This window comes from Pelecanus crispus, chromosome 11 (assembly GCF_030463565.1).
Source record: "Pelecanus crispus isolate bPelCri1 chromosome 11, bPelCri1.pri, whole genome shotgun sequence".
In the NCBI taxonomy this organism is placed as follows: domain Eukaryota; kingdom Metazoa; phylum Chordata; class Aves; order Pelecaniformes; family Pelecanidae; genus Pelecanus; species Pelecanus crispus.
This window is the reverse complement of record NC_134653.1, coordinates 26,896,472-26,921,102: the sequence shown is the minus strand read 5'-3', so window position 1 is coordinate 26,921,102 and position 24,631 is coordinate 26,896,472. Positions and strand designations below refer to the sequence as shown.

General features: G+C 42.2%; 1 protein-coding gene across 13 annotated transcripts in view; it reads right to left on the bottom strand.

Moving 5' to 3' along the window:
- Positions 1–1,225: 1,225 nt before the first annotated feature.
- Positions 1,226–24,631, bottom strand: part of DEPDC5 (DEP domain containing 5, GATOR1 subcomplex subunit) — a 48,658-nt gene continuing 25,252 nt past the window's right edge. For 3 of the 13 annotated variants that reach the window (XM_075719344.1, XM_075719353.1, XM_075719351.1), the window contains 18 exons: positions 23,866–24,049; positions 22,533–22,693; positions 21,352–21,469; positions 21,013–21,180; positions 19,902–20,121; positions 18,899–19,032; positions 17,953–18,061; positions 15,105–15,167; positions 13,360–13,511; positions 12,498–12,575; positions 11,928–12,060; positions 10,959–11,067; positions 10,443–10,667; positions 6,327–6,496; positions 5,205–5,376; positions 4,077–4,137; positions 2,911–2,993; positions 1,226–2,027 (listed from right to left, as the gene is read on the bottom strand). In XM_075719344.1, coding sequence (XP_075575459.1) covers positions 1,732–2,027; positions 2,911–2,993; positions 4,077–4,137; positions 5,205–5,376; positions 6,327–6,496; positions 10,443–10,667; positions 10,959–11,067; positions 11,928–12,060; positions 12,498–12,575; positions 13,360–13,511; positions 15,105–15,167; positions 17,953–18,061; positions 18,899–19,032; positions 19,902–20,121; positions 21,013–21,180; positions 21,352–21,469; positions 22,533–22,693; positions 23,866–24,049 — 2,636 coding nt within the window. In that variant the 3' untranslated portion in view covers positions 1,226–1,731. Of the gene's footprint in view, positions 2,028–2,910; positions 2,994–4,076; positions 4,138–5,204; positions 5,377–6,326; positions 6,497–10,431; positions 10,668–10,958; positions 11,068–11,927; positions 12,061–12,497; positions 12,576–13,359; positions 13,512–15,104; positions 15,168–17,952; positions 18,062–18,898; positions 19,033–19,901; positions 20,122–21,012; positions 21,181–21,351; positions 21,470–22,532; positions 22,694–23,865; positions 24,050–24,631 lie in introns of those variants that run through there. The other 10 variants (XM_075719345.1, XM_075719354.1, XM_075719347.1 and 7 more) reach the window with 8 other exon arrangements.

Below are 24,631 nucleotides of genomic sequence, written 5' to 3'. Positions count from 1 at the left end.
CAGCCCGGGGCGCCGGAGCCCGCCCCCGCCCCAGCCCGGGCCCCCCCCCCCCGCCGCTCCTCGGCCCCTTCTACCCGCGGCGAGGCGCCGGCCCCCCGCCGGGCCCCGGTACCTGTCCGCCGGGCCCCGGTACCTGTCCGCCGGGCCCCGGGCAGCGCAGGGCGCTCCGCAGGACCCTGCGCGGAGCCGGCCTTGCCCCGCACGGCCGCAAGCCCGGTCCTGCAGCCAGCCGAAACCTCACACCCTTGTCCGAAGCCTCATGCGGGGGGGGAAAGAGCTCCGCGGCGTTAAAAAGCGATCCAGGTCCTTGCACACGCGAGGTGTTGCAGGGGTGCCCCTGCACCCCACCCCCACCCCCTTTAAATTGCTTTGACAAAGCAACTGCTGCGTGCACTCCTACTTTCATAGTAAAGCTGTGTAGAAGAGATGGCAGCAAGTTGCTTTCGTACTAGGGAGTATTTTTTAAGATGTTAATGGGGATCAGACACGCACTGCTAATTTTGACACACTTAGATGAACTGAATGAAGAGGCATGCAGCTCAAACCCACCTGTTCTAGGTGGGTACAGTCTAATAACAGACGAGTCATCCAGACTCAGTTTAGGGGATAAAACTGAAGCAGCTATGATTTTCCTTGAATTAGGTCTGAACACCACTGTGAATGTGTCTGCCCTCTGCTGACTTCAATTTAGCAAGAACAGATAACAATAGTAATGATCTCGCAGCGGGAGGCAACAGCCCCCCCACGCACAGCACTACTGGGTGCAGGTCCTGAACCCCTCCTGAATCCGCACGTAAATAACTAGCTCACACTAAGTCCGTGCACCATATGCGAGCTTGCTCTGCAAAGACAAAGACTATATACTTGAGCGTAGGCATCTTCATTTTGCTGCATGCAGACATATCCTAAAAATCTGCTCATAATCCTCCTTGTTCCTCCAATCAGAAGCATCTTGCTTTCAGTTGCCCTTCATTTCTCCTTAGGCTTGGATGCTGGCCTTGCAGGACAGTAACTGGCTTCCTGCTCCTCCTGCATGACACTGTTCTAGATCCAGAGCTGGAGACAGAAAGTCCTGGATGCTTACAAGGACAAAGCCCCACCGCTGAACTTTGAGCACTTCATTATCATGCTGGACATAAGAAGCAGTATTTCCTTTTGGCAACTATTCTCCTTTACTTCCCAATTTTGTATTGCTGTCTGGAGTTACAATAAAACACCAGGTCACTTGATTTTCTGCATTTTTACTTACTTACATGTACGAAATTTAACAAGTGTCTCACATTTTATCTTACATATTCACATAACCAGGTACACCGCAAAAGGGAAAGAGGCAGGCTGCTGTCAGATACATTAGATGCAAATGGCACCAATCATTTCCAATGACAGTAAGCTGCTACCCATCACACTCTGCACTGAATCTAACTGCCTTTGAAAGCCATTTGCGCACTCCCTCCTTTACCTCTGCTCTAACTGAAGTTTTGGCAATCAAGGACTGCAGCTACTTAAAACCAAGCTGAGGTCAGGTGATAGGTATTGGCAAGCCAAGAGCTCAGATTCTTTTTCCAAAGGCTTAATCAAATTCTGTTGAATATCAACAGCAACATTGATCAGGTCCTCTTGAAGCCTCAAGATGAATCCAACAGAGAGGCCCTTTTCCAGTCATACTTCAACTCTACTTCCTTGCCACAAGGTAAAGCTTCTAGCTGTCTCCCTAAGAGATACAACCCTATTTCATGGAGCACTAGCATGCATCTTATCTAGACAATCAGTCCAGAACAAAACAAGCCGGCTATCTTTGTTCCAGCAAAAGTCTGTAAAGTCTTTCAGCAACCGATCAGCAAACTTCTCATCCCCAGTGGCACTGGACCGCCATGTTTTCGTCAGCATGGTGTTGTAGGCCCAGTTGTAGCCAATGCGCTCTTCACAAAACATGTTCTGGTTGGTGGAGCTAGTGGAGTTGCGCCGGCGTCGCTGCTGCCCACAAGAAAATTTCCGCTTGGAATATGGTAGCTGCAAAAACACTGTTCCTGGAGGAAACAGACACGACTTTAGTCTTAGGCAGACTTAAGTCCCTACAACTAGTATCTGACTCATTAAATTCTGAAAAGAAAACTGGACTGAGTTCCATTTAATTGCCTTTTAGCAAGATTAAATGGGATATGCTTTTCCTCCTCTGCTTTTACATGCTACTTCCTGGAAATAACAACACTGGGAGAGAGCACACTTAGCCTTGCCTTTCTCTTGGTAGAAGGGAATGAAGCAAAGCTGTAGGCTCTGATCCACCTTTCTAATTTTACATCAAATTTCCATTCTCTTCTGCAATTTTCCAAAAGCTCTCTTCCTGTCATTGTCTTCATGTCTCAGCAACTCCTCTAAATATACTGTTACTTTATTGTAATATGCCATGCGTGGAGCTTAGTTAGAAGCGCTGACAGATCACCAACATTTATGGAGAATAATAATGAGAGCAAGCGGATCCTAAATGCTTTATCTCCCAACAAAGTGTATGGGTAGAGATGCGTCTACAACTGACCTTAAGCATGAGAACAGAGCACTGACTTGTCCCAACATCTTTCCCTCCTTCTAGCTTCTAGATACACATTTATTTACACTGCACTTCAAATAAGCTCTGCCTTATTTTTTTTATTTCTCCATGTCCTGGAAAGAAAAGTTTCAGAGACTACAAAGCAAGATTTCAAACCAATACCATTGATTAGCAGCAACACTTCGTGCTTCTCCTACTGCCTCTCCAGTTTTCTGGTTTGTGTTGACTGATACAACTACTTGTCATCTGACTAGGGACATAATGAGGACTAACATCACTGACACAAAACACAAACTGCATATAAAATGGTTCTTTTGTTTATAATAGCCTCCTCCTTGCCCCAATGCCTGCCAAATATTGCTCACCTGTGACATGGATATACTGGGGCTTGTTCTCAGCTGGGAAGTTGAATGCAGAGGCCGAGTATTTATCTTGCACAAATCCAAATCTGGAGAAACAAACACCAGGGGAATTAAAAAAAAAAAAAGCAAAAAAAAGCCATTTAGCTAGAATTCCTTCAGCCCAAGGCAGGGGCAGCAGGGAAAACCTTCCCCTATCACAAAGGCTCCCTTTTCTTATGGCCTGAAGGCAAGGGGAAAGGGTTGAAGAGAGCTGAGCTTCTCCAAATACTCTCCGCCCCTGCTAGGCACAGTGTGAAAGCTTGTAACTCCACACTGACCTCTGTCCTAAGTCATGCTGGAAACAAGAGCACCAGTAGCTCAGTTTGAGAAGGCACTCTGAGCAGTCTCTGACAAAATGGGGCAGCTGCACATGAATGAGGGAAGAGTGATGGTCAAGACAGACATTCCTTGGGTACGTTTCAAGCTGTAACATCTTTTTTTTTTTTCCCATGCTGGGCAATATTCCACACAGAACTTCAGGCAGCTCACCTGACAGTTCTTTGCTGTTTGGAGAATACTTGTTCCTCTTCTGCTTTCTAAGCTAATGTAAGTTTATTTCCAAGCTAAAGTCCATTACAAAAGGCAGTCTCTCTATCATGAAAAAGCCTTTGGCAGGAACACCACAAAACAAACTGACAGCTCAAGCAAAGGGGTAAGGCTAGATAATATTCAGTTTCCAAAAATTCCTTCTTAAACTGGGCCCAACCTCCTATGTACAGCTCACATCCCAGTCTCCTGCCTATTGTCAGTCATTGATTGTCATCCAGTTCAAGACTGTGTTAAGTACACATGAAGGAAATAACTGTCCCTTCTCAGAAAGAAATCTATTTACAGTTTACCTCCTTCTAACTCAGTATAGCAGGGCACCTTCCAAAGTCAATGCCCTCCCTAGCAGGAGATTATGGTTTGCTAACGAGTGACAGGCTGAAACACTATTTACCAGCCCCTTACACCCACAGAACCACCTCCAGGGATTCTAGTCATGTTTTAGTCTAATAATCTGCAAGCAGACTTCAGAGAGGCAGAAGGCACAGAACCCATGTGACTCAGGAGTGACCGTTCAGCACAGGTCTTCATCCTACATTATCCAGGGAGATATGAACCTTTCAGTCATTCTGCTCTGTACATACCTGTATGCTATTGCTTCCTGGAGGAGATGCATACGGTCCCAGTACGTTTCTGGTTCGAAGCCTGAAACAAACAAAAAGGTAACAGTTACTAGTAAAACCACTTTATTTCCTTCTTTTTCAAGACTTCAGTTTTCCTCAGAAGATCTCTGTGCACTTTGTTTTTTCTAGCCATTGCTTTTAGTCACACTTGTTTCTATCAGCTGTCCCTTAAATGCTGTCTTATTAGTGATGTGTCTTGTACACTCCCGTAGCAGATTCATCCCCGAATTTAGCTTTTGTGTCTCTCGAGATGAAGGAGAGGAACATAACGGGGTGTGTGAGAGGGGACAAGGAAGGAGAGTGGGCTGCTGTGTATGATCACAGAGTGCTCTGAAAAGATTTAGTGCAAAGTCAGTGGGGCTACAGTGACCTCAAAACATATGGATTTGTCACTGATTGTTTCACATTTATACCCAGACACTGGGTTAATGAAAATAAAGAAAACTATCATCTTTACTATTTTAAAACAGGGCCCTTCTCACGATGCAATTTTGCCTCTCTCTGCATGGGGACAGAGTTCTCTGATCTTTTGAGCTTCCACCTGAGACTTACTAGAACAGCATCACTCAAAAGGGCGATTGCAGAAAAGGAGATTGCAGTTTCTAGCTCTTAATCTCATGTGCAAACACTCTTACTGTGAATGTAACCATGGCAACATTAAAAAAAAAACAGAGGATGGCAGTCATGCAAGCCTAATCTCACTGAGGGGGAGAACTAACAAATGCAGAGCAGCTGTGGGCAGGGTCTACGAGCAAAACAGACTCTTACATCATGTCAAACAGAGTAACTACTTGATATAGGCTCCATAAGGGTATGCAACATTATGGCAACAAAGACCGCTGGGGGGAAAACCTTTCCTGTGCCTTGGTACTTTTTGCTGCCAACTTCATACACTGTTGCATGCTGATTAAGCCAGCACAGCTTCCTCCGAGCACCACCTTCCTGAGGGCGGCTGCTGACATGTGAAAACAGGCCCTTCAACCAGATAACGCATGTCTGGTAAATGAGGTTCTTCATGTCAGCTACATGCCAGGAGGGACCTGCTTTCAGAAAAGTACACCAAGAGGAAAAACAAAGATAATTTCTTACCATCAAACAAATGCTCACTACCCTCCTTCAACAAGCAGCTAACATTGAGTGGGATGAACAACTGAGCTCGAAGTGGGTCTCCATATAAGTAACTAGGCAACGCAAATGGGCCTTCCAAGACTGGAACTAGCAAGAAACCACAGGATGTGGCTTTCCGATGCCAACCCTGAACCTGAGAAAAGATTCAAACAATGAATCATGTGACATATGCCAAACTGAAGAAGGGCACTTATGTGCATAGGAGCAACTCATTCCCCAAGAATAGATCAGACATGCTCAATTCTCCACAGGCTCAGCTTGCTTTGCATGGCAAGCACACAAGCATCCTTGTAAGCAAAGCAGTACAAGCACAAGACATCAGGCTTTCCTTTTTTAAGTGCCACATCAATCAGAAAGCACTTTAAAATAGGACATTTTTCAGGAACTGATTCAGCCTACTTAGCATCAGTGGCTAAGCACTGCTGCTTTACTGGAACAGTGCAATAGGTTTTAAATAAAAGCGAAAACGATTACCTAGTGCTATCTGGCTGGGTGGGGTAAAACCTGGTGTTAAATAATTTGAGTTTTACAGAAGCTACAAAAGGGAAAACAAAAAACCTGAAAATTAAAAAGTTACAGAAACCACTTGCGTTTTCAATTAAAAATGTTTTCAGCAAGTTAAAAAAAAAAAAGCTAAAAAGCATTGCTGAACAGGAAGAACACATTGCCTGGAAAAGCCCTGTCATGAAAGCAATTCCACTGGGGTTTAAAGTTTTCAGGTTTGGGGATAGAAGGAATGCAATGTGAAATAGATTCTTTTCCAAAGACCCAGCTCAGGGCTTAACGTTTGCTTAAGGGGCACTTAAATTTATCACCTTGACCTGTACTGATCTCTGCATACTGTGCATGAAACCCACTAAAAGCAGAACACTCCTGCAGACAGAATGACTATAGATAGCATGACAAATGATGACCAGATGCAGCAATGCTAACAACCACCAGCAAAATTACTTATGGAAATAAGGACAGGTCCAACCCACTGTCTCTCTCCTAATACTTCACGTGACAATGTCCCCAGTAGTATAAGGGATACAGAGGCCAGACAGGCATTGCTGCAGCCGCCCAGAACACAAGGACTCTTACCATCTCAAAAAGAACAGCTGCAGTCACTGCCATCCAGTGTAACTTGATTTCAAAGGCAGCATTCAGGGAGAAATTGCCATGGTAATAACAACTGCACCACTCCAAACGGTCAGTGCGGTTATTCACATCCACATCAAGCGTCACTGTCCGTTGCTCAGGCACTGTGGCAGCTACGCAGCCAAGGAATATGGGTATATTTAAAAGATACATTAAAGAGAGGGTGGGAGACAAGATGAAGAGAACTGAAGAAACAAGACAAGCCATTTGAAATTAATTTGTCCTCCCACTCCTCCCCAAATATTTTTGGGCTAGCAGAATAGTCCCAGAATGCTGCTCATCCAGATCACAAAAGACAAAAAAACTGAAGTATTACTCATACCAGGGGTCTGTGCCACAGAATTACCTCCCCAAGCAGTCAAAAGACATTTCAGCTGCAATAGAGACAGAACCAAGAGTCAAGCAGCTAATCAATAAGCGACTGGTGCCATAATTAAATATGGCTAGACAACATCAGCTCCTTCATACCCAAGATATTCCAAATTGGTTTTAATATTTCTATATGCCCCCACCAGAAATTACAACAGGGTGCTGTCACACAGGGCAGGAGCATTCCAGGACTTTCCACAGCTAAAGGAGATTCGAAGTTAAACTTTTTGTTTCTTTAACCCCATATCAATATCCCACATTGCTAAAACTGCACATCCAACAGTTTTTGTAAAAGCATGAAAAGTCAGCCAAGACTCATGCAGCAGCATTACGATCACTGCAATACCTTCTGTTGCTTTGCAGTAAGTGCTGGGATAGTGCCCAAGATCCAGCTCACTTTGTGCCTTACACCCCAGCATCCCGGTGAAAGAAAACCTCGGATATCAGGCAAGAGAGGAAGAGAAGCACAGAAAGTGGAAGTGACCTGGCTGGTGTCATACAGCAGACTGAAATGCCAGAGACAGAACCCAGTCTCCCAACTTCGAGACCAAAGTCCTGCTATGAACCACATTGTCACTTTCAAGTTTTCCTTAGGCAAATACATAATTTAACATTTCTATAATGTTAAAAATTGACACAAAACAAAGGGGCTGCAATACTACTGTTGAAAGACTTTTGCCCTTTTTTTATTGCATGCATGAGGGATGGATATTGTTATTTCTCGCTTAAGTACAGGAAGATGTGCACCCTTTTATATGGTCAGCTTTTAAATGACCTTATAGTTTAATGGCTTAACGGCATTTTAAAAAAAAAAAAAAAAAGTTGAAGTTCTTTCCTCAAGGTCGATGGAAAGTTCCCACCTTCACTTCTACTGCAAGTTAGCTGGAGACAGTTTTCAAGAAAATCCTTTATATTGGTATTACTGCAGCTTAGGAACAGGGGAAAAAAAAAAGAAAAACCCAATAAAAATGGAAGAACATCACCCAGTTTTGTTTTGTAAATAAGATCCATTTTTGTCTTTGGGAAATGTATCATCTGCAATTTCTGAGTTGGTCTGGTATTGTCAGACAGACCAACATCTTGTGATTTTTTTTTCCTTTCTCCTTTTCAGTGAAATATTACTGTGAATGCAATGCTTGTGGTTAGAAGGTTACAGTGCTGGTTTTGTAACGAAGTATCTTGGAAAACAACATCCCAAAAGCTGTAAAATGAAAGCAGCTCAGTCAGGTAGATGTTGGTCATTAGCTAAGAGGTCAGTGATAACACCACAGTCCAGCGTGCCCAAACTAGCACACTATGAAGAATGAGCTACCTGCTCCCTTACACTGTTCATTTTTCCAGATAATCCAGACTCCCCATTAGGGTTGGAGCTTCTCTCTCCACCTTTCCTGCAGCTGTAATTACAGGCAAAGCAACAGGAACACAGTCCAACCAGGTGAGCTAATCAAAAGGGCCTTAAAAACTGCTGAGAAATATCCATGTGTCTGAATTCAGAAGCTTCAGATTAAAACTAACTTAATTTTAATAGAATAAACTCTGGCTTCCATAGATCTGATTTTTAAGAGGACTCACCTGCTTCCCAATTGTCTTGTACCACTGCGTATTTAACTAATGATTTATTGAGTAAATCGGAGAGGAGCAGGCAGGTTATTCTCCAGTCACAGACTACACTACATACATGACTACAATTTCCAGTGCATGCATTGCTATAAATCAAAAGGGACAAGATTAGGTCAGACTTCCACTGGGAAGGGAAAGTGGTGGGGGGGAAAATCACTGGGCAAGTGATAGGGGAATTGGGAGGGATAAAGATTTTAGAGATACATGGAGCTTGTTCCAGAGCTCCCAATGCTTGCATGCAATTTTATGTCACAGCCTGACATTTAGGGAAGGTGGGGAGGGGAAGAAATAAAAACCACAACCAAATCAAAGCCAAGAGAGGAACAAATGAAGTCACGTGGACCAGAGGTCATCTGGGTTTAGTAAAGCTCCTTGCCACAGATGAACTGCTAAAGTTTTTTTTTTTTTAATACTGTTTAGAAGAGGGACAGCACAGAAACATCAGTTAAACCAGTTCCTTTGTAAGAAAAAAGTTCCACATTGGATTTTTCTCCAATAAACTATTATTCCTGGAATAACCAGACCGCACGTGAGCAATCTGGAGGCGTTTTTCATTTATCCAAGGACTGCAAATTAGCTAAATAGCAGAATGGACATAATTCCAACTGAAATTAAAATGGAGGGCTACACAGGTGTGTAACTGCATCGCATGCTGAGGGAATACACTCTTTCCTGGCTGGCATTAAAGAAAAGGTGAGAGCGACATTAGAGCACCCTTCTTTCTCTGCCCATTTCCCCAGGTGCAAGCTTACTAAGTCTTAGTCTTCCCATCTCACAAAAGAGGACAGACATAGAAAAGTGAAGTGGTTTTCTTGGGCTAAATAGTGAGTCAGAGATCAAAGCAGAACAGGTTCTGGCCCAAGCATGTCCACCCTTCACAATACTTTCATGCCAGCCTACGTTCAGGCTTCAGCTCTGGCCAATCATTGAGCTAATGAGGTTGGATACTAGCCAAGGCAACAGATTTATTGTGTGACAGGGAAAAATATCGTGCATATGTTGGCTTCAGGGAATTAACCGTTAGTTCAGACTTCCTATCCTTAACGCTTTCCCATTTCTGATGCTGTTCCTCTGCAAACAAGGCTTTCAGAAATACACAAGGATTACTGTAACTTCAGGTTTAAGAGATACTACACCAGCAGCAAGTCTCTTCTTTTCAGAAGGTCAAATATACGAAAGAGGACAACAGCAGAATTTTCTTTTTATCCATAATTGATAGGCCTTTAAAAGATGCATCTAAATAAACCGGAAGTTGCAGTTTCATAGCAATGATTTTTCTTGTAATTTTAAACAGGGAAAGAGGAACAAAAGCTAGTGACTCAGGCTGGCCTGGAAACGCAACAAAAAGCTGACAAAGCAACACAGTCGATCATGCAGCCAGTATGTTTCACAGGCTGTTAGTGGTAGTCAGTGTTATACTACACACATTACAGAACTTTAGATATTACAATGGTATCTTGCCCAGCAGCAAGTTCTTCCATGCACAAACCCTACTGCTTCCATACTGCAGGGATCATTTGTAGCTCAGCTTCCCAGACTTCAATATAAGGAGTCTGGCTATACATGGTTCAGGTTAGCCGAGAAGCCTCCAGCACACCACAGAAAATTTCTAACACATTTGGATCTCACTGTGGTTTTTGCCATTAAGAAGCAATTAGACATGTCATTTTAAGTACAGTTTTGGTTGCTCTGCTGTTCTCACAACTTATACCTCCATGCTCATCACAGGTTGTGAAGAGCCTCTCTGGATCCGCAAGGAGAGAAAGTCAGTATTTTCCTCTCTAAATTCTAGAGGATGGCATTGGGAGGGGGGAGGTTCAGGAACAGGGCACATTTAAAGAATACTTTTTACTGTATTCCAGTACTCGGAAGCAAAAATTGCCTGCTCAGCCAGTGAAACACACCTCCAGCATATGAGAACACATTCACATGCAAGACACATGTAAGGCCAGCATGAAATTTGCAGCTTTATTGCTGGTCCACGTGAGATCATACCCTTGGCTGGCTGCTCTTCCCCTTTCGAACTATCCCCTTGAACTTCCCCAGCTGTCACCTGTGCTGTGCATCTACCTAATAGTGCAGCTGCCTGGCTCCGTCCTCCGAAACTGCGGCTAAAGGAACTGTGCCTACTTGCATAGGAGGCTGGGCGGCTGGGCAGCCAGGGCAGGAAAAACGCTGGGATTTCCGAGTGCAGGAGCTCTTCTGCCACAAACGCCACCTCAAACCATTTCCTCTGGAAGGCGGAGAAGTCATCCATAGCAGCTGTGTGCCACACAGCAGGCTGCTGCATGCCCACTGAACAAAAAGCAAGGGGAAAGACAGATCACCGTTAGAAACAAGCGTTCAAGATGAAGAAAGAGATGTACTACTTTCTGAAAAAGGGGAAGAAAAAAAATAAGTTATGTTGTCTGCAATTCTTTTTTTTTTTTTTTAACCACAAAGGCTGAGTTTCTTTGACTTTCTTTAGAGCAGTGTTTTTCATTGCTCCCAATGTGCCTTTCTGCTGCAGCACCCGCAAGAATCAAGTACAGCTAGTGATTATGCAAAGGGATAACGAGGAAAGTCTTGTAATATCACAATGCTGACCTCGGTCTGGTTCTTTGTCCACAACAATCTTGTAAAAATAAAAGCCATAAATAAAGGTTCGTAAAGTTTCTCCAGATGCATGGACAATAAGCTGCTCTTCCAGCATTTTCTGAACAAAAAAAGAGAACAGAGCAAACATGATAAAAAAGGAGAAGTCACTCTTCCAGCTACATAAAAAGGTTGCTAGAGAACATTAGGAAATAATTTTCTTTTTCTTGACATCTTTTTGTCCAGATATGTGCCTAACAAGAACATCAGCAATGTTATCTCTTGATACTCAGTAAAGGTAGCAAGTCCTTATCTCCCTAAGAAATTGTGTTTGACCTTTCTGCATATGTCTGCCTTCCTCCCTTACCTTGTTCTGGTTTTATAGATGGATTTATAGGAAGGTAAGAGGTTGGAAACATTCTAGGTTCTCTGCTAATTGATATGGGATCTCAGCAGAGGAATGAGCTCCAAAACATTTCCAACCTTCTGCCCCTGACACAGTTCAATAGGGAAGAAAAAAAATTCATGAACACAAGCAGTGTATCTTGCATAAAGTGTGTATACTTCAGCATCCATAAAAGAGGTCATATGCTGTTATTACAATTTCATTAACTAATTATCAGAAGAAAAACCAAAACTAAAACCAAAAATCAAATCACGCTGTAGTGCCTCATAATTTTAACACAATGGAGAGTTCTTGGTAACTACTAGCTAATTGAAGGTTATACACAGAACTGTCTTCATATATAAGTGGAAAAAAAAAATATATATTGCTACCGAAGAATATGTTGCTGTTTTGTGATAGGGAATCAAAAAAATGTCATCATTACCTCATATTCTGTTGAACACTGTTTTCAATACCTATCAATAAGAGGATTTTAATAAGAAACAGAAAGTACTGCTATGCTTTCCTCTGCAATTCTACTTTCTTCAGAGTGAGGTATTTCTGGCCCTCCATATACCCTTTGATAGTTTTCTTACCTGCATTATGTCAATCGCCATGGCTTGGGTTTGCACACCTTCCACATTATTCACCAGCCAGTGCACAACTTCTGCGCTGATGAAACAGTACGGAGAGAGACCCTTCTGTTCAGAGAGCAGCTGGATCCCTGTGCTGAATCACAGCAAGTCACACATGTTAACGTGGACTGACTGATAGTTCTTTTAAGTCACAAAGACAGAAGTCATTGCTGGGAAAAAAAGGGGGGGACAAAGACACAGGACAAGAAACATACAATGTCCCCAGAATGACATCATTAGCTTCTGATAACAAGATGAAGAGCTGACATTGATAGCACTTTAGTGTCTTACTGAGAATTCTTACTTTGACAAGATTCTGGGATTCTAATAACTGAAGTCTCTGCAGCAATACTCATACCTCAATTTCAATAAAATTCCTTGTTGGAGAGATTGGAACTGAATAACAAAAGGAAGCTTAAAACTCTTCCACAGCTGACATGGGGCTCTCCTTTGAGTGGCTCCATACCTCATGTCCTCTTACAAAACATATAGACAGATAGATGTTAAGTATATTTATATTAAAAAACTTACGTGGGGTGTTTCATGGCTTCGAGAATCTCTATCAAGGTGGAGGAGGAAGTCAGAGTGCTTGCTGAACACTGCTGAGAGCTGGGAAGTAAACAGAAGCATGTTCAAAAATCAAGGAAGCTGCCAGATATGTTCAAATATGTACCTTTAAGAAAAATACTCTCTCTTCTCTTCCTGACAATGACTTTGCCACATGTATTTCCTTTTTCATCTCAAGAAAGACAACTAAAAGCATCAGGCCTGTATTTTCCCCCTGAGGTCGTCAGGTCATTGCTATATTGACCCAGTGCACACTGTATTACATACAGCCGTACTCAGGAGCAATTGAGAGCAAACATTTTGAGGTTGGCTTTTTTTTTTTTTTTTTACTGTAATATACAACTGCAGGAAACAGGTGCTAATATAGTTTATTTTTAATGTTGTTCCCTCCCCGGTGTCTCGCCTCCAGGTTAGAACCTCTTGGATTTCATCAACCTACTCAATCCAATTAGACATGCAGGCCCCCCCCCCTTTGCTAAAACAGACAGAAGACAGATGTCAATTCAAAGTCTGTTTTTCTGCTAATGGATTTCAGAAATGGAATTTCTTCGTTCTTCATTTCTTTAAGAATGAAGCTCTTTGTGGGTGGGGAAATTGGGCCTTGTGTTCATTTAATTCTGGAAAACTGGGTTGCAATGCTTATTTTACTACCACTATTTCTGCATGTGGAAATGCTGCAATAAGGTCTTGTGACAAGTGCCTCCTAGTGCTGACAGACACAGCACATCTTGTTCTCAGATTCCGGTTTAAGTGCCCATTCCTTGACACCAGAAAGGCAAAGGTAACTGAACAGCACTGCAGTATAGTACTGCTGTGCTTTTCTTACCTGCCCTCTGCAGCACCAGCTGTGGTATATCCTTGGTCTGCAACATTCTGGGAACTTCCCAAGGGCTGCGTGTTGCCCCTATCCGATAACTGCCCCGTGTTTATCAATGTGTTGCCATCTGAGGTTGCAGGAACTGACTGATCTATAGAGACCTGCAAGGAGTAAACACAGCAACATCTGCGTGAAATTTATGATGTAATCCGTTTCCCATTTTCTCCCCTCCCCACATCATGTGTACCTCAGCTCAAGTTCGTTAACAACAAGCAATACTACAAGGCAAGCACAAGCATACACAGGATAAATACAGTCTTACTTTTGTCATCACTACAGAGCTACTGACAAACATGAAATTCAGACCCCAGTAAAGATGAGGATCACCAACCCAGCAATAATGGCATTGACAGAACTACTGGCACACCAGCAACACCAGTCCCAACCTGATATTTTCAATTTCAGTGAGTAACTGATTATAAACATGCAATAGACAGAACAGGAAACTTAATCACTATGGGAAAGTAGTAAGCAGTTAGAAAAAATAGTTTCAACTCTAACTCTCAAAAATACACAAACGTATCACAAGGAATTCAAGTTTCATAATGCACAAAATCAGCTTATCTTCCTTCCTTTCTTGGGGTAGTATCAGGAGGCTGGTTGGCACCCACCCACACCTATGTCGCCAAGACAACAAGAACACTTTCCTCCCGCAGGAACACTTACACTATTCCAACGGTAGACTGAATAGTTCACAAAATTAACATAAAATCATTTCAGAAAGAACATGAATGCTGAAAGATTCAGCAGAGTACAGGCTGTAATTGCCATCTGTCATTAACACGTATGGTTTAGGAAAGGCATATTATATAAAAGCTAGAGAGGTGGGGGAGAGAAACACGAACAGCAGAATAATTCAGTAACTCAAGCTGGTGTAAATATGAGGGCTGATCTGCCATGATGAATCCACAGCACATGCACAGCCAAAAAAATCACAAAGCTGGTAGTTTGACTTATGTCTGATAGCCAGACCAGAGTCCTTTATTTATGCCATTTCTCACATCCCAAAGATCTTTCATTCTCCAATGGCAGATGCCCCTTTTTGGACAGCCAAAACCAGCAGATGCTCCAACGTGGAATCTACAGTCCCCACAGCCAGCTAAATCCACTCTCCCTCCTCAGAGCTCTCTTCAACCAGCAGTATTTTCTATGGACACTCTGTGTTATTACTAACTCCTAACTGGTGTTAAGTGTGCAAACAACTTCTGTCACGATGACTCTTTTAAACCAAGATGACACCAATATTTTCAGCCCTCAGTTGTTTAAGAATCCAAGGACACAATTTGACTTGGATCTCCCCAGAGCCACCTGTCAGTCAAATACCACAGAAGAAATTTAGCCAAGAATGAGATGAGTAAGCTGTTGCCATTTTGTTTAGCAAGGGAAGATAGAAAATGAGTACTTAATGAAACACAAAAAGAGAAGCTTCAGTAGTTGACAAGACAGTACTGCAAAGGACAGTAAGGCAGGGCACATGAACATCAAAAGCACAATCACAAACATTGAATGGTGGCAGGAAATAGTCGCATCCACCACCACCAGCCACTTCGTACTGCTAATGCTGTGCATCTCCCTCTCAATGAGCAGATCTGGAAACGAAGACAGGTTCCCCATGTGGCAAGCTCAGGACAACAAATGCTCTCCATCACCTCAGTCCAAAAGCCAGAGATGACGAGACCCCATTCAAAACTAACCTGGGAGTAGAAGGTTGAAGCTGCACGTGGGCTGCGAACAAAATCCATAAAGAAGGCCCCATCCTGAAGGCATCAGAGGAAGTAGGCCCATTAATGGCAACAGCAACAGGAACAAGGAGTTGAAGAAAAGCAAATACAAGGTTGTGCAAGTATGAAATGACTACAGAGAGAAAGTATGAGGAGAATGCAAATCCCAGACCCAGAATGTCAGATGCAGCAGAATGCAGAGCATCAGGAGTTACTCACACACATACCCTTACTTTCTCTCTCTGTAACAAGACATTGTTTTTCCTTAGCACAGATGCTTTTCCAAAGTTTTGAAAACCACACGGAGCAGACGCCAATTGAAACTACAGCCTTCCCTCCACACTTCACAGGAGAAAGACTTGAGCTCTAAAGTATGTAGGTTTCCATCCCAAATGCAAACCTGAATAGTGATACAGAAACCTGTAGAACTGCATGTGTAATGACAAATACCCAAAGAAGGACAGCTTTTTTCCTAGTCTGTCAGTCATTCAAATGACAGAGGAAGAGGCAAAGAAGCTCTTTTCAGGAAGCACACTCTTCCTCTCAAATGCAGGTCTGGTATAGTGCAAAGGAAAGGGAAGAAAAATTCATCACAAAGATCTTTCCAGCATTGTGTTTAATACTTCATGCAAAATTAAACAGACACTGCCTGTGCTATGTCCCCTGCCTACTTGCAAACCCTGGATGAATTTATCCCCAGCTGCTATTCAAAGATGTGTCAAGATTCTCTTATCACATAAGACAATGCAGTGGAACTCAACTAGATTTTCATTTCCTATTTGCAATTCTTTATTCTGTTCCCTAGGCAAAATATTTTTCCTAGTCTGCAGTTAAGATGATGCTTACCCTGGTACGTACATATAAAACATTTTCTGGAAAGAATCAATGCCAGGGTTATATGGCTGGCAATTTACACAGTGCAGAAGCAGAGCCAAGCACCCTGTATCCATAAGGGCAAAGACTTCCCAAACAGATTATGCATCAAGCTAACTCACTGTGTTAAAATCATATTGTATTGCACAGTAACTGGCTGAAGTCACTTGTCAGTTCTGCTCTGAAACAGAGTAAAGGTGGAGCCAGTGGCTCAGTTTTGTTTTGAAATAACTCCAGCACTGAATAGCATCCTGGAAAAGCACTTGCTCCCTTGACTGCTGACAGAGCACACAGCTGTGACAATTTGTCAGTAGTTTGGCTGCAAGTCTCCAGACAGCCAATAGACATACCCATGCTGGTGAGCCCTAAAGGGGTTGTATTGTCCTGGAAACAAGGCACACACTTGCTGATGTTTCCAAGTGAGCACAAAGTTGCCTGATAAGGCTGCCTGTCCGCCAGCACCTTTGCAACAAGCATGAGCTATCAATTTGGAGATCCCAATTTCTTCTTTCCCAGTCCCTGTGTGTAAATATTTATAGGAGTGTTTACTACTGTAGTGTGAAAGGCTTTCAATTGGTAAAGCACTCTTCCGGATTCTCCAGTTAGACCTCCAGAGAGGCTTTTCAATACAGTTACTTTTAAAATTACACAAGATTGCATTTGCTTATTAGCATTAACTGGTAGCGCAAAGTCTGCTGCTTTGTTTCCAACACACTAGCATGCCATTGCTAAGGAAGCCAGTTTTGCCTTTTTCCCTCTGCCACGCAGAACAACCGGACACAACATTCTTCTGTCCTGTGTCCTACATGGAAATTTCACCAGTTTTAGTCATAGAAAGATACTTACAATTTCTGTATTTAAAGAGGGAAGTTTTATGAAATTGATTTTCCAAAATGGTAGAAGAGAAGAATGCAAAGCCTGAATTATGATCTGGAAGTTTGCAAACATGCCTCAAGTTAATTTCTGTACCTACTTTTTCCAAGCCTAGCATGACCTGCTCCAGAATCTCATCTGTGTTTTGGAAACACTCTCAATCTACAAATAGGTATCTATTACTAAGATCTTACTCTATCACTTCAACTAGAAATATCCAGGTCTCCAGAATAACACAACACTTGGCCCTGGTGGTGGCAGAAAAGGGTGGATGTCAAAATACTAGATGCTAAGAGAAAAATACTGAAAGAGATGGTTAAGTTGATAGTGGGGAATCTGAGAACTTTTTCTTTGCAATACTTCAACTGTTGAACCCAAAGACAGGTCACACTTAAGTGTTGTATGCTTGTTCAGTTCCTTGTAACTTCTACTGAAAGACCTTCATGCCAGAATACAGAAAAATAATCAAATATTTCTGGTTGGTCTTGAAGGTGGAGTTTCTGCTATCCTGGCACTCACAGGACAGTTGACAGGAAGGCTGAAGGATAGTACAGTCTTTTCTTTAAGTGTCTGAAGAGAGCTCCAGGAAGACAGTTTTCTCCAGCCTGGAGTCCAGCCAGTGAAGGAATGACATCTAAATCACTACTCAGGAACACATCCTCTCCTCTAAGCAGATGCAAGTGACTGGAGTTCCTGCTGTTAAAATTCCACTGAAGCTTTACACAGCCATGGTCTAGAGTTTGATTTTGCTCTTAAAGACAGCTTTCATATAGATGCAGACAGCACTGTAGTACTAAATCTAAAAATCAAACCCTGACTGAAATGAAATGTGCTACCAGAAAAGGAAATGGACTAATTAACAAATACCACTTAAATCAAAGGACAGTTGTGCCCCAACCTCTTCTTATGCCCTTGCACGCAAAGGCTGAAGGGCATCCTGGTACAGGACCAGTCCTTGCTGGATTAGAGTAAGATGTGGTATGATGTGAGACATGTGCTCAGAGAAGTAATCTTCTATTATTTGAGAAATTCTTATGTAAAAATAGTAGCTAAAGAAAGGCCAGAAAGTCTTTACCTTACGAGGGCTGTCCATATAGGTGGGTGTGATAGCAATGCTCCCACTCTCTGAAGGCTGCCCAGAGCTCTTCCCAGAAAGCACTGCTGCTTGCTGCTCCCCCAGTGTCCTAAAACAAAAGGAAGGAAATCAAACATACTCTGTGTCAGCTTCCATCTGAAGGCAACTGTTACAGAGGGGTACTACTGTATTCTCAGACATTTGCTTTCCCACACCCTGAAGTAGAGTCAATCCAATGTTCTGTAAGTACTTTTTACCCCACATAAATAACATGGACCCTTGAACTTACTCAGTTTTATTATGCATGTATAATACTACCTTATCATTAAAAAATATTAAAATCTCTTATATGTTTAACAGCAACAATGTTTTAAATTGTGTTTACAGTGTATCTGGTATTAGTACTCTGAGTTTCTTTGAACCATTCTAGATCAATACTGAAAAAGAACCTCAGAAGTTTCACAGGTATTTTAATAGATTTTTTCAGCGCAGACAAGCTATTTTCTTTAGGCTATATTTGTTAACCAATGTTTATACTGAGGCCACTCAACTGGTGTGGTGTACTGGTGTACACTTCTGTCCCAGTTAAGCTGCTCTTATGTGGATACAACTGTACAGGCAAATCACAGACAGATGACAAATCTGACGTGTAATGGACGGAGATGCTATTTAAAAAGAGGCTCCTTCTAAATTACTGGACATTTGCTTCTCTAGTCTCCATGTCCCCTTCTCATCTTTGGTACTCATTCTATTAATGGAAACATAATACAAGGAAGTCACTGGAAAAGCCCAAGTATTTCCCCAGCCCTGCTACAAGGATACTAAAGAAGCAGGATCCCTGCCTTTTTCAAGGCAAAGTTCCCCAAATCTGCTTTAGCCAGCCCAGGTGCAATACATAGGAAGGATGTTCTAGTGCTCTTCACACAGCCTAGCTGTAGAGACTCACTTCTGACTGGCTTCCATCTGCAACAGAGCTGAGAGTGCTGAGGTTCCTTTCTTCCCAATGGGAGGCCCAGACTGCTCCAGAGAGTGGGTGGGAATTGGACCAGCAATCTGTAAGCCTTTCATGGCAGACCCCTTCTAACAAAGAAAAAAGGAAAGCACAGACTTAGTCAAGCTAGGCTTAACTAGTAAGCAAGAACACAACACCAAGTCAGCAGGGCTTTATTAGGTACACTTTAAAAAGGGAGTTAAACCATAGGTACACAAGAAATGGAACAGCCTAGTGTCTTGAGTGGATGCTATTCTCAAAATAAAATGGATGTTATTTTGGAAAAGGTGGATTTGCTCTGAAATAAATTACCCCATTCAGTGTGTGAATTGGAAGAGAATTTGATAACACACTAACTCGTTTCTCATCACCCTCTTGAAACTACTGTTCACCAGGAACTCAGCCATATGGTTCTCTTTTCACAATTCTTTTCCTAAGTCAGCAATACACAGCCAACCCAGCTAGAAGTTACCAGCCTACCTACCTCACAGATCCCTTTTTATCAATTATCTGCATCACAAGGTGCAATAATGTGTCCAGGCTAACCGTATCTACAGCACAAAGCAATGCACATTTGCAAAGAGGCTTGTGGTAAGAGGAGACCAGCTGAGGAAAAAAATAGAGCACCAACAGGCTAAGGCATGGCTGTGCTATGCAGAAGAGCTTGGCTTCTCATTGAGTGAGCTAACTGTTCTGATTCTGGTTCCAGCCATAGCAGCATGGGATACCCATTCCAGGTATATTTTAATTAGTTCAAGAATAGCAAGGTGTTAACAAGGCCATACTGCTTGAAATCTGAAATAGTACGTCAGTCAACATTGTGCTTTATGTATGGATTACCCACACATACACCCCCCAGCTTGCTTGGGATTGTCTCAGGGTCTCTCTGCTAATGCTTCCTTAGATGGTTCAGATAAAACTCAAACTCAGCTTCTCACCCAACTAAAAGATGACTCACTCGAATCATTCGATCAGATCGATGGCGTCGACGAATGCGGTTCAAACCCTCCACAAAACGAATGAATCCATCTAGGAGCTGCCACTCCTCCTCATCAGAACGGGGCTTATCACCATACACATCGCAGTGCACTTCTCCTTCCATAATGCGCTTTGTGGCACTGATGCAGGCAGGAAGAAGCAGAAAGCGGGTCCTCCAAAATTTCAGTGACTCAATAAGGCTGAAGAAACATGGAAGACAGGACAGAGTTCAGCACAGTTTCCTATGAAGGATTTTACAGTAAGTAAAATAGATATCTATCTGCTGTAAATTTCAGAAAGTATAGTGACAATCTCATTCTGCTATCCCTGAGTGAGAAAGAGTAGATATGCAAAGGAATGGTCAGCAATATGAAAATCACTGGGAAGTATTAAAACATTGATACACAGAAGAGAAAACAAGGCTATCTTCAGAGTAATTGTATCAGAGAGATGTATTTTCTTTTCTGTAAGACAGACTACAAAGGTTTTCTCTCTAAAAATAAGCAAAGAAAAAGGAATTTTAAAAGGTACACATTAGAGTAGGAGGCATTTTGACTGAGACCTGAAAAGAAATAAAGATAAAGACAGACTGGTTTTGTTGAGAGAAGATATCAAAAAGGCTATTGATACTAGTGGAGATACTCCACACATCTAATAAGAAGCCCTGCTCTACATAGCTTAGGAGTAGGACTACAGTCAAGCTAAGCCTAGGATTCAAGCAAGCCTCCAACAGATTCAAACTAAATGGAAGTTTTGAGTCAGATCCAGAAATGAATAAGAAGCCAAGAAAAGCATCTGTATGGTACAAAATGCTGTCATATTTCTTCACATTTGTAGTGGAGGAAAAAAAAATAGTTCATGCTGAATTTTGTGATCGAGACTGTGTATCAAAGATCAGATAATGCAACAGTAATACAGAGTAAGATTCCTACAAGGCTACAGCTGCTAGCACCATACAAGTGAAAGCAGGCCAGTTACTCTCCCTGGAGTACTGAGCAGTTGTGGGTTGAACTTGTTGAAGGAATTTTAGGTCAAAACAGAAAAGAGGCAATTAGGACACAGAACAGTCTGGATGGAAAAGGAGATCTCACCTGAAGTCCTCAGAACCAGCAGAACAGATATACTGATCCAAGTAATTCCACTTGTACTCTTCTAGTCTCTCATGGGAAAATTCTACCCAGCAAGAGACAAATTCAGAGTCAGAGTGTGAGGGGCACAAGCTGTATGTGTAGTTTATCTGAGCAGATTCATATGGATACCTAAAAGAGAAAATGCAAATACTAATCTCAGCATCATCAATAGCAGTGCTCCTCTTTCTTCTAAAGACAAAGAAGGTTCTACAGTATGTTCTTTCAAGCAAGTACAGGCAGCTGGAAAAGCATGTTCATCTGAACATTGACAACAAACTGCTCAACCAGAGAGATACTCACTTTGGCAGGTATCGAGTTACAGTAATTATTTTGTCTTTTAATGTTACTTTGTGGAAAGTACGGCCCATACTCAGCCAGTACTGATCTTCTTCCTCAGGTCGATTTCTTGATACAAGACCTAATTGTAAAAAGCAAAACACACACCTTTTCAGCTTACTGCAATAATCAGAACTTTGTCAACAAACTGTATTTATAGAAAGAGACTCCAGAATTGGGCTTCTGAACTCAAGACAAACTAAAAGCCATGTTTCAGGCCATTTTTTTAAGGAACATATGCACAATGAGCCTTTTGTTCTTACAGTTAAGATTTGCTAGTATCACAGCCGAAGAAGGTCATTCACAATTCATATACCACCAATATAGACCTTCTCTAGTCAGGACAACTAGAGAACAGACAATATGAAGTGTTGAGAAACTGGTGGGTATGATGATAAAGCTGGGTTCCACTTTTGCTTCCTCTCTGTGCTTCATTACTGGAACTAACCACTTAGGTTGGCACTTTACCCAAGGAGCCTTGCTGCTCATTCCTAAACCAGTGAATAACAACCATATCCTATTCATGTGTTTTCCCTGCTCTGTGAACACTGTATCACGCTGAGTTGTCTCAAGAATATCAAGAAAAAAAAGTCAGAAGTCAAACAGTAATTCAGATTCTCTCAAGGGAATATGATACCCTCTTAACCCACTCCAGTCCTCTGGGGTTTAACTAGGTTTATCTGACTCATGGTTTCAGGACAATGAAGATTTACTTGTCTACCTGGGACCTCCACAGCTATTTTAGAGTTAGGAAACTGCTTCTGGATACATACATTTGGGAGCTTTGGGTCTGTCTTCTTCTAGAGAAGTCCCTGCCCTGCAGTTCCTGTGTGAATTGTGTTTAAGATGTATTCACCCAAACAGCACTCAAGCCATACTTCATTTGGGTTCACCATCATGAATATGAGGCCGGTTTCTTATTACAGTTCAAAAATCCTGCACCTGTCCCTTCATGGTGCAGCTGAGTTGTTTGTGCTGCCCCAGGGATAAGGCGCTCTCCCATCAAAGATTTTCATATAACAACAACAAAAAAAAAAAAGAACAGAGGGCTTCAATGAGCATCTATGCCCAATTCATAGAGGTTACTGGGATTGGCAGAAGGAGAGAAAGACAAAAGACTGAATTGTCAATACAAAGTCACTCACCTCGACTGTAAAGGGGACTGCTGCTGAGCGGGGGTGGCACAGTGGTGGCTGGTTTCTGTGGTTTGGACTGCACAATAATTTGATAGCCTTGCATGAGACGCTGACAAATAAACTCCTCAAACACCTGTTGGGCCGTCATCTGCACTCCTTCCTCATCTCTCCTGAACACAAAGGTGAAGGAGACTAGAATAAGGAAGCTGACCACACACCTATTCTTAGCTCTGTGTTTCCTAACTGAGGATTTATGCCTGCACTGGGCTCTGCGCAAGTGGAGCCCTCTGCCTGTGAAAACGCACCTGCAGGAACAGGAGAGAAAAATGGGTACCTTTCTGTTCTAAACAAGTGATGATTAGCTGTCTGGCAATACTTATTAATGCCTTTGAAAGCAGTTTTGCAACTAGTAACAAATTTGCTTACTACAGTTGTTAAACTTCCAAAAATTTCACCAATGATCACTTTTACAGCATTTTTCACAGAATCTCAGTGCAGTTTGTAAATGTTAGCAGAGCTCAGAACTGCAAGTGTGCAGGCAATGCTCCAGTCCCTCCCACAGCGGGAAGTCTAGAGCAGAGAGAGATTAAAAGACACATCACTATGGCATCTTATTACAACTACTTCTGCCCTGAACTTTGCCTTCCTGCTATAAAGGGACATTTGACATTTATTTTAGCTGTTTCTTCATTAATCCTATTTCCTATGTATTTTGATCACCCTGAATAATATTTTTGTTTTGTTCCCATAAAACAGCAACATGAACAGGTCTTTCTCATTTCTTACAAGTTGTGGGAAGTTTGAAAAATGTTTAAGATGAGACAGCTTCAGAAAAAAACCAAACCAACCCTATTAAAGAATAGTTACCAGAGACCTCCAAGACAAGTCGAGAAGTTCTATTTATCCCACTAACGCTATTTTCCACCAAGATTCTTTAAACTAAATATCCCTGAAAGTGAGGACAAGCATCTTAAACCCTGTGTGTACACATGCATTTGCTCATTTAGCGTTTCCAAAATACTTGCTAGAAAATAGATTAACAAAGATGATAGCTTGACATTGGGTTTTTTGATTGAAACACAACAGAACAAGAAGAGATGTAAAATTTTGTATGCAAACCATTTCCAACATAAAATCTACAGAATACAATACTGTCAAGATGGTAACATCGGAAAAGGTGTGAAGTTACCACTGAAAAGAGAAAAATCTAAGTATTCTGCTGCTAACTATGGTAGCAATTCATCCCTCTCGTACAGTCTCCAAAGTGTTCCTCTTCCATCAACTGCGCCTTAAGCACTTTGACTCAATGCAAGTTATTTTACAGAGAAGGTGCTGGCCAAACCTGTCAATGTCAGCTTCTGGGAGGAGATCATAGCAACCCTCAGTGTAATCATTCTGCAGACTCTGACGGTCGGGGAAGTAGTCCGTGGTAAGAGGGAGACATGCCGGAGTAGTGAGAGATTTCCAGTCCACTCCAACTGTACAACAGAAGCCTGGCACTACGGGGGGAGCAGACAGCGTCAGAACTGCCTCGTTGTATCATTGGGGGGGCAGACAATGGGGGCATATATGGTCACCCATGAAAAAATAGGGTGCAGAGGAAGATGAAAGAAATGTGTGAAAAGGAAAGTTAGAAAGAATGAGAGACAAAACCAGAGTTGGCATAAAGTCAACAGGGACAAAAAGGGGGTGGAATGGAAAGGGAAAAGGAAAGTAGGACGGGAAGAAGGGAGGGAGAGAAAGAGACAGAGTTTGTTAAACAATGCAGTGCACATGCTAATTCAATCCTGTCATGCAAATGGCATTCAAAGTTAATAAATTTAATTTTCTGTTGATTGAAAGCTAGAGCTGACATAGCCACCATTCTTCCCAAATTACAGCAAGTCAGGTGCAGTTACTCATTATTAATAAAACAGATCAACATTGCAAGTCTGAACAAGAAAATCAGACCAGCTTTGCATCCTAGACAAGTGCAGAAGGAGCTGGGGATGAGGAGAGAAAGAATGACAGACCAGCCTCTTTCTCGAACAGTACAACAGCAGAAAAGGGAGTATTTCTACAGTTATAAAAACAGAAGACAGATCCAGAGGGGTGGGAAGACCAGAAAA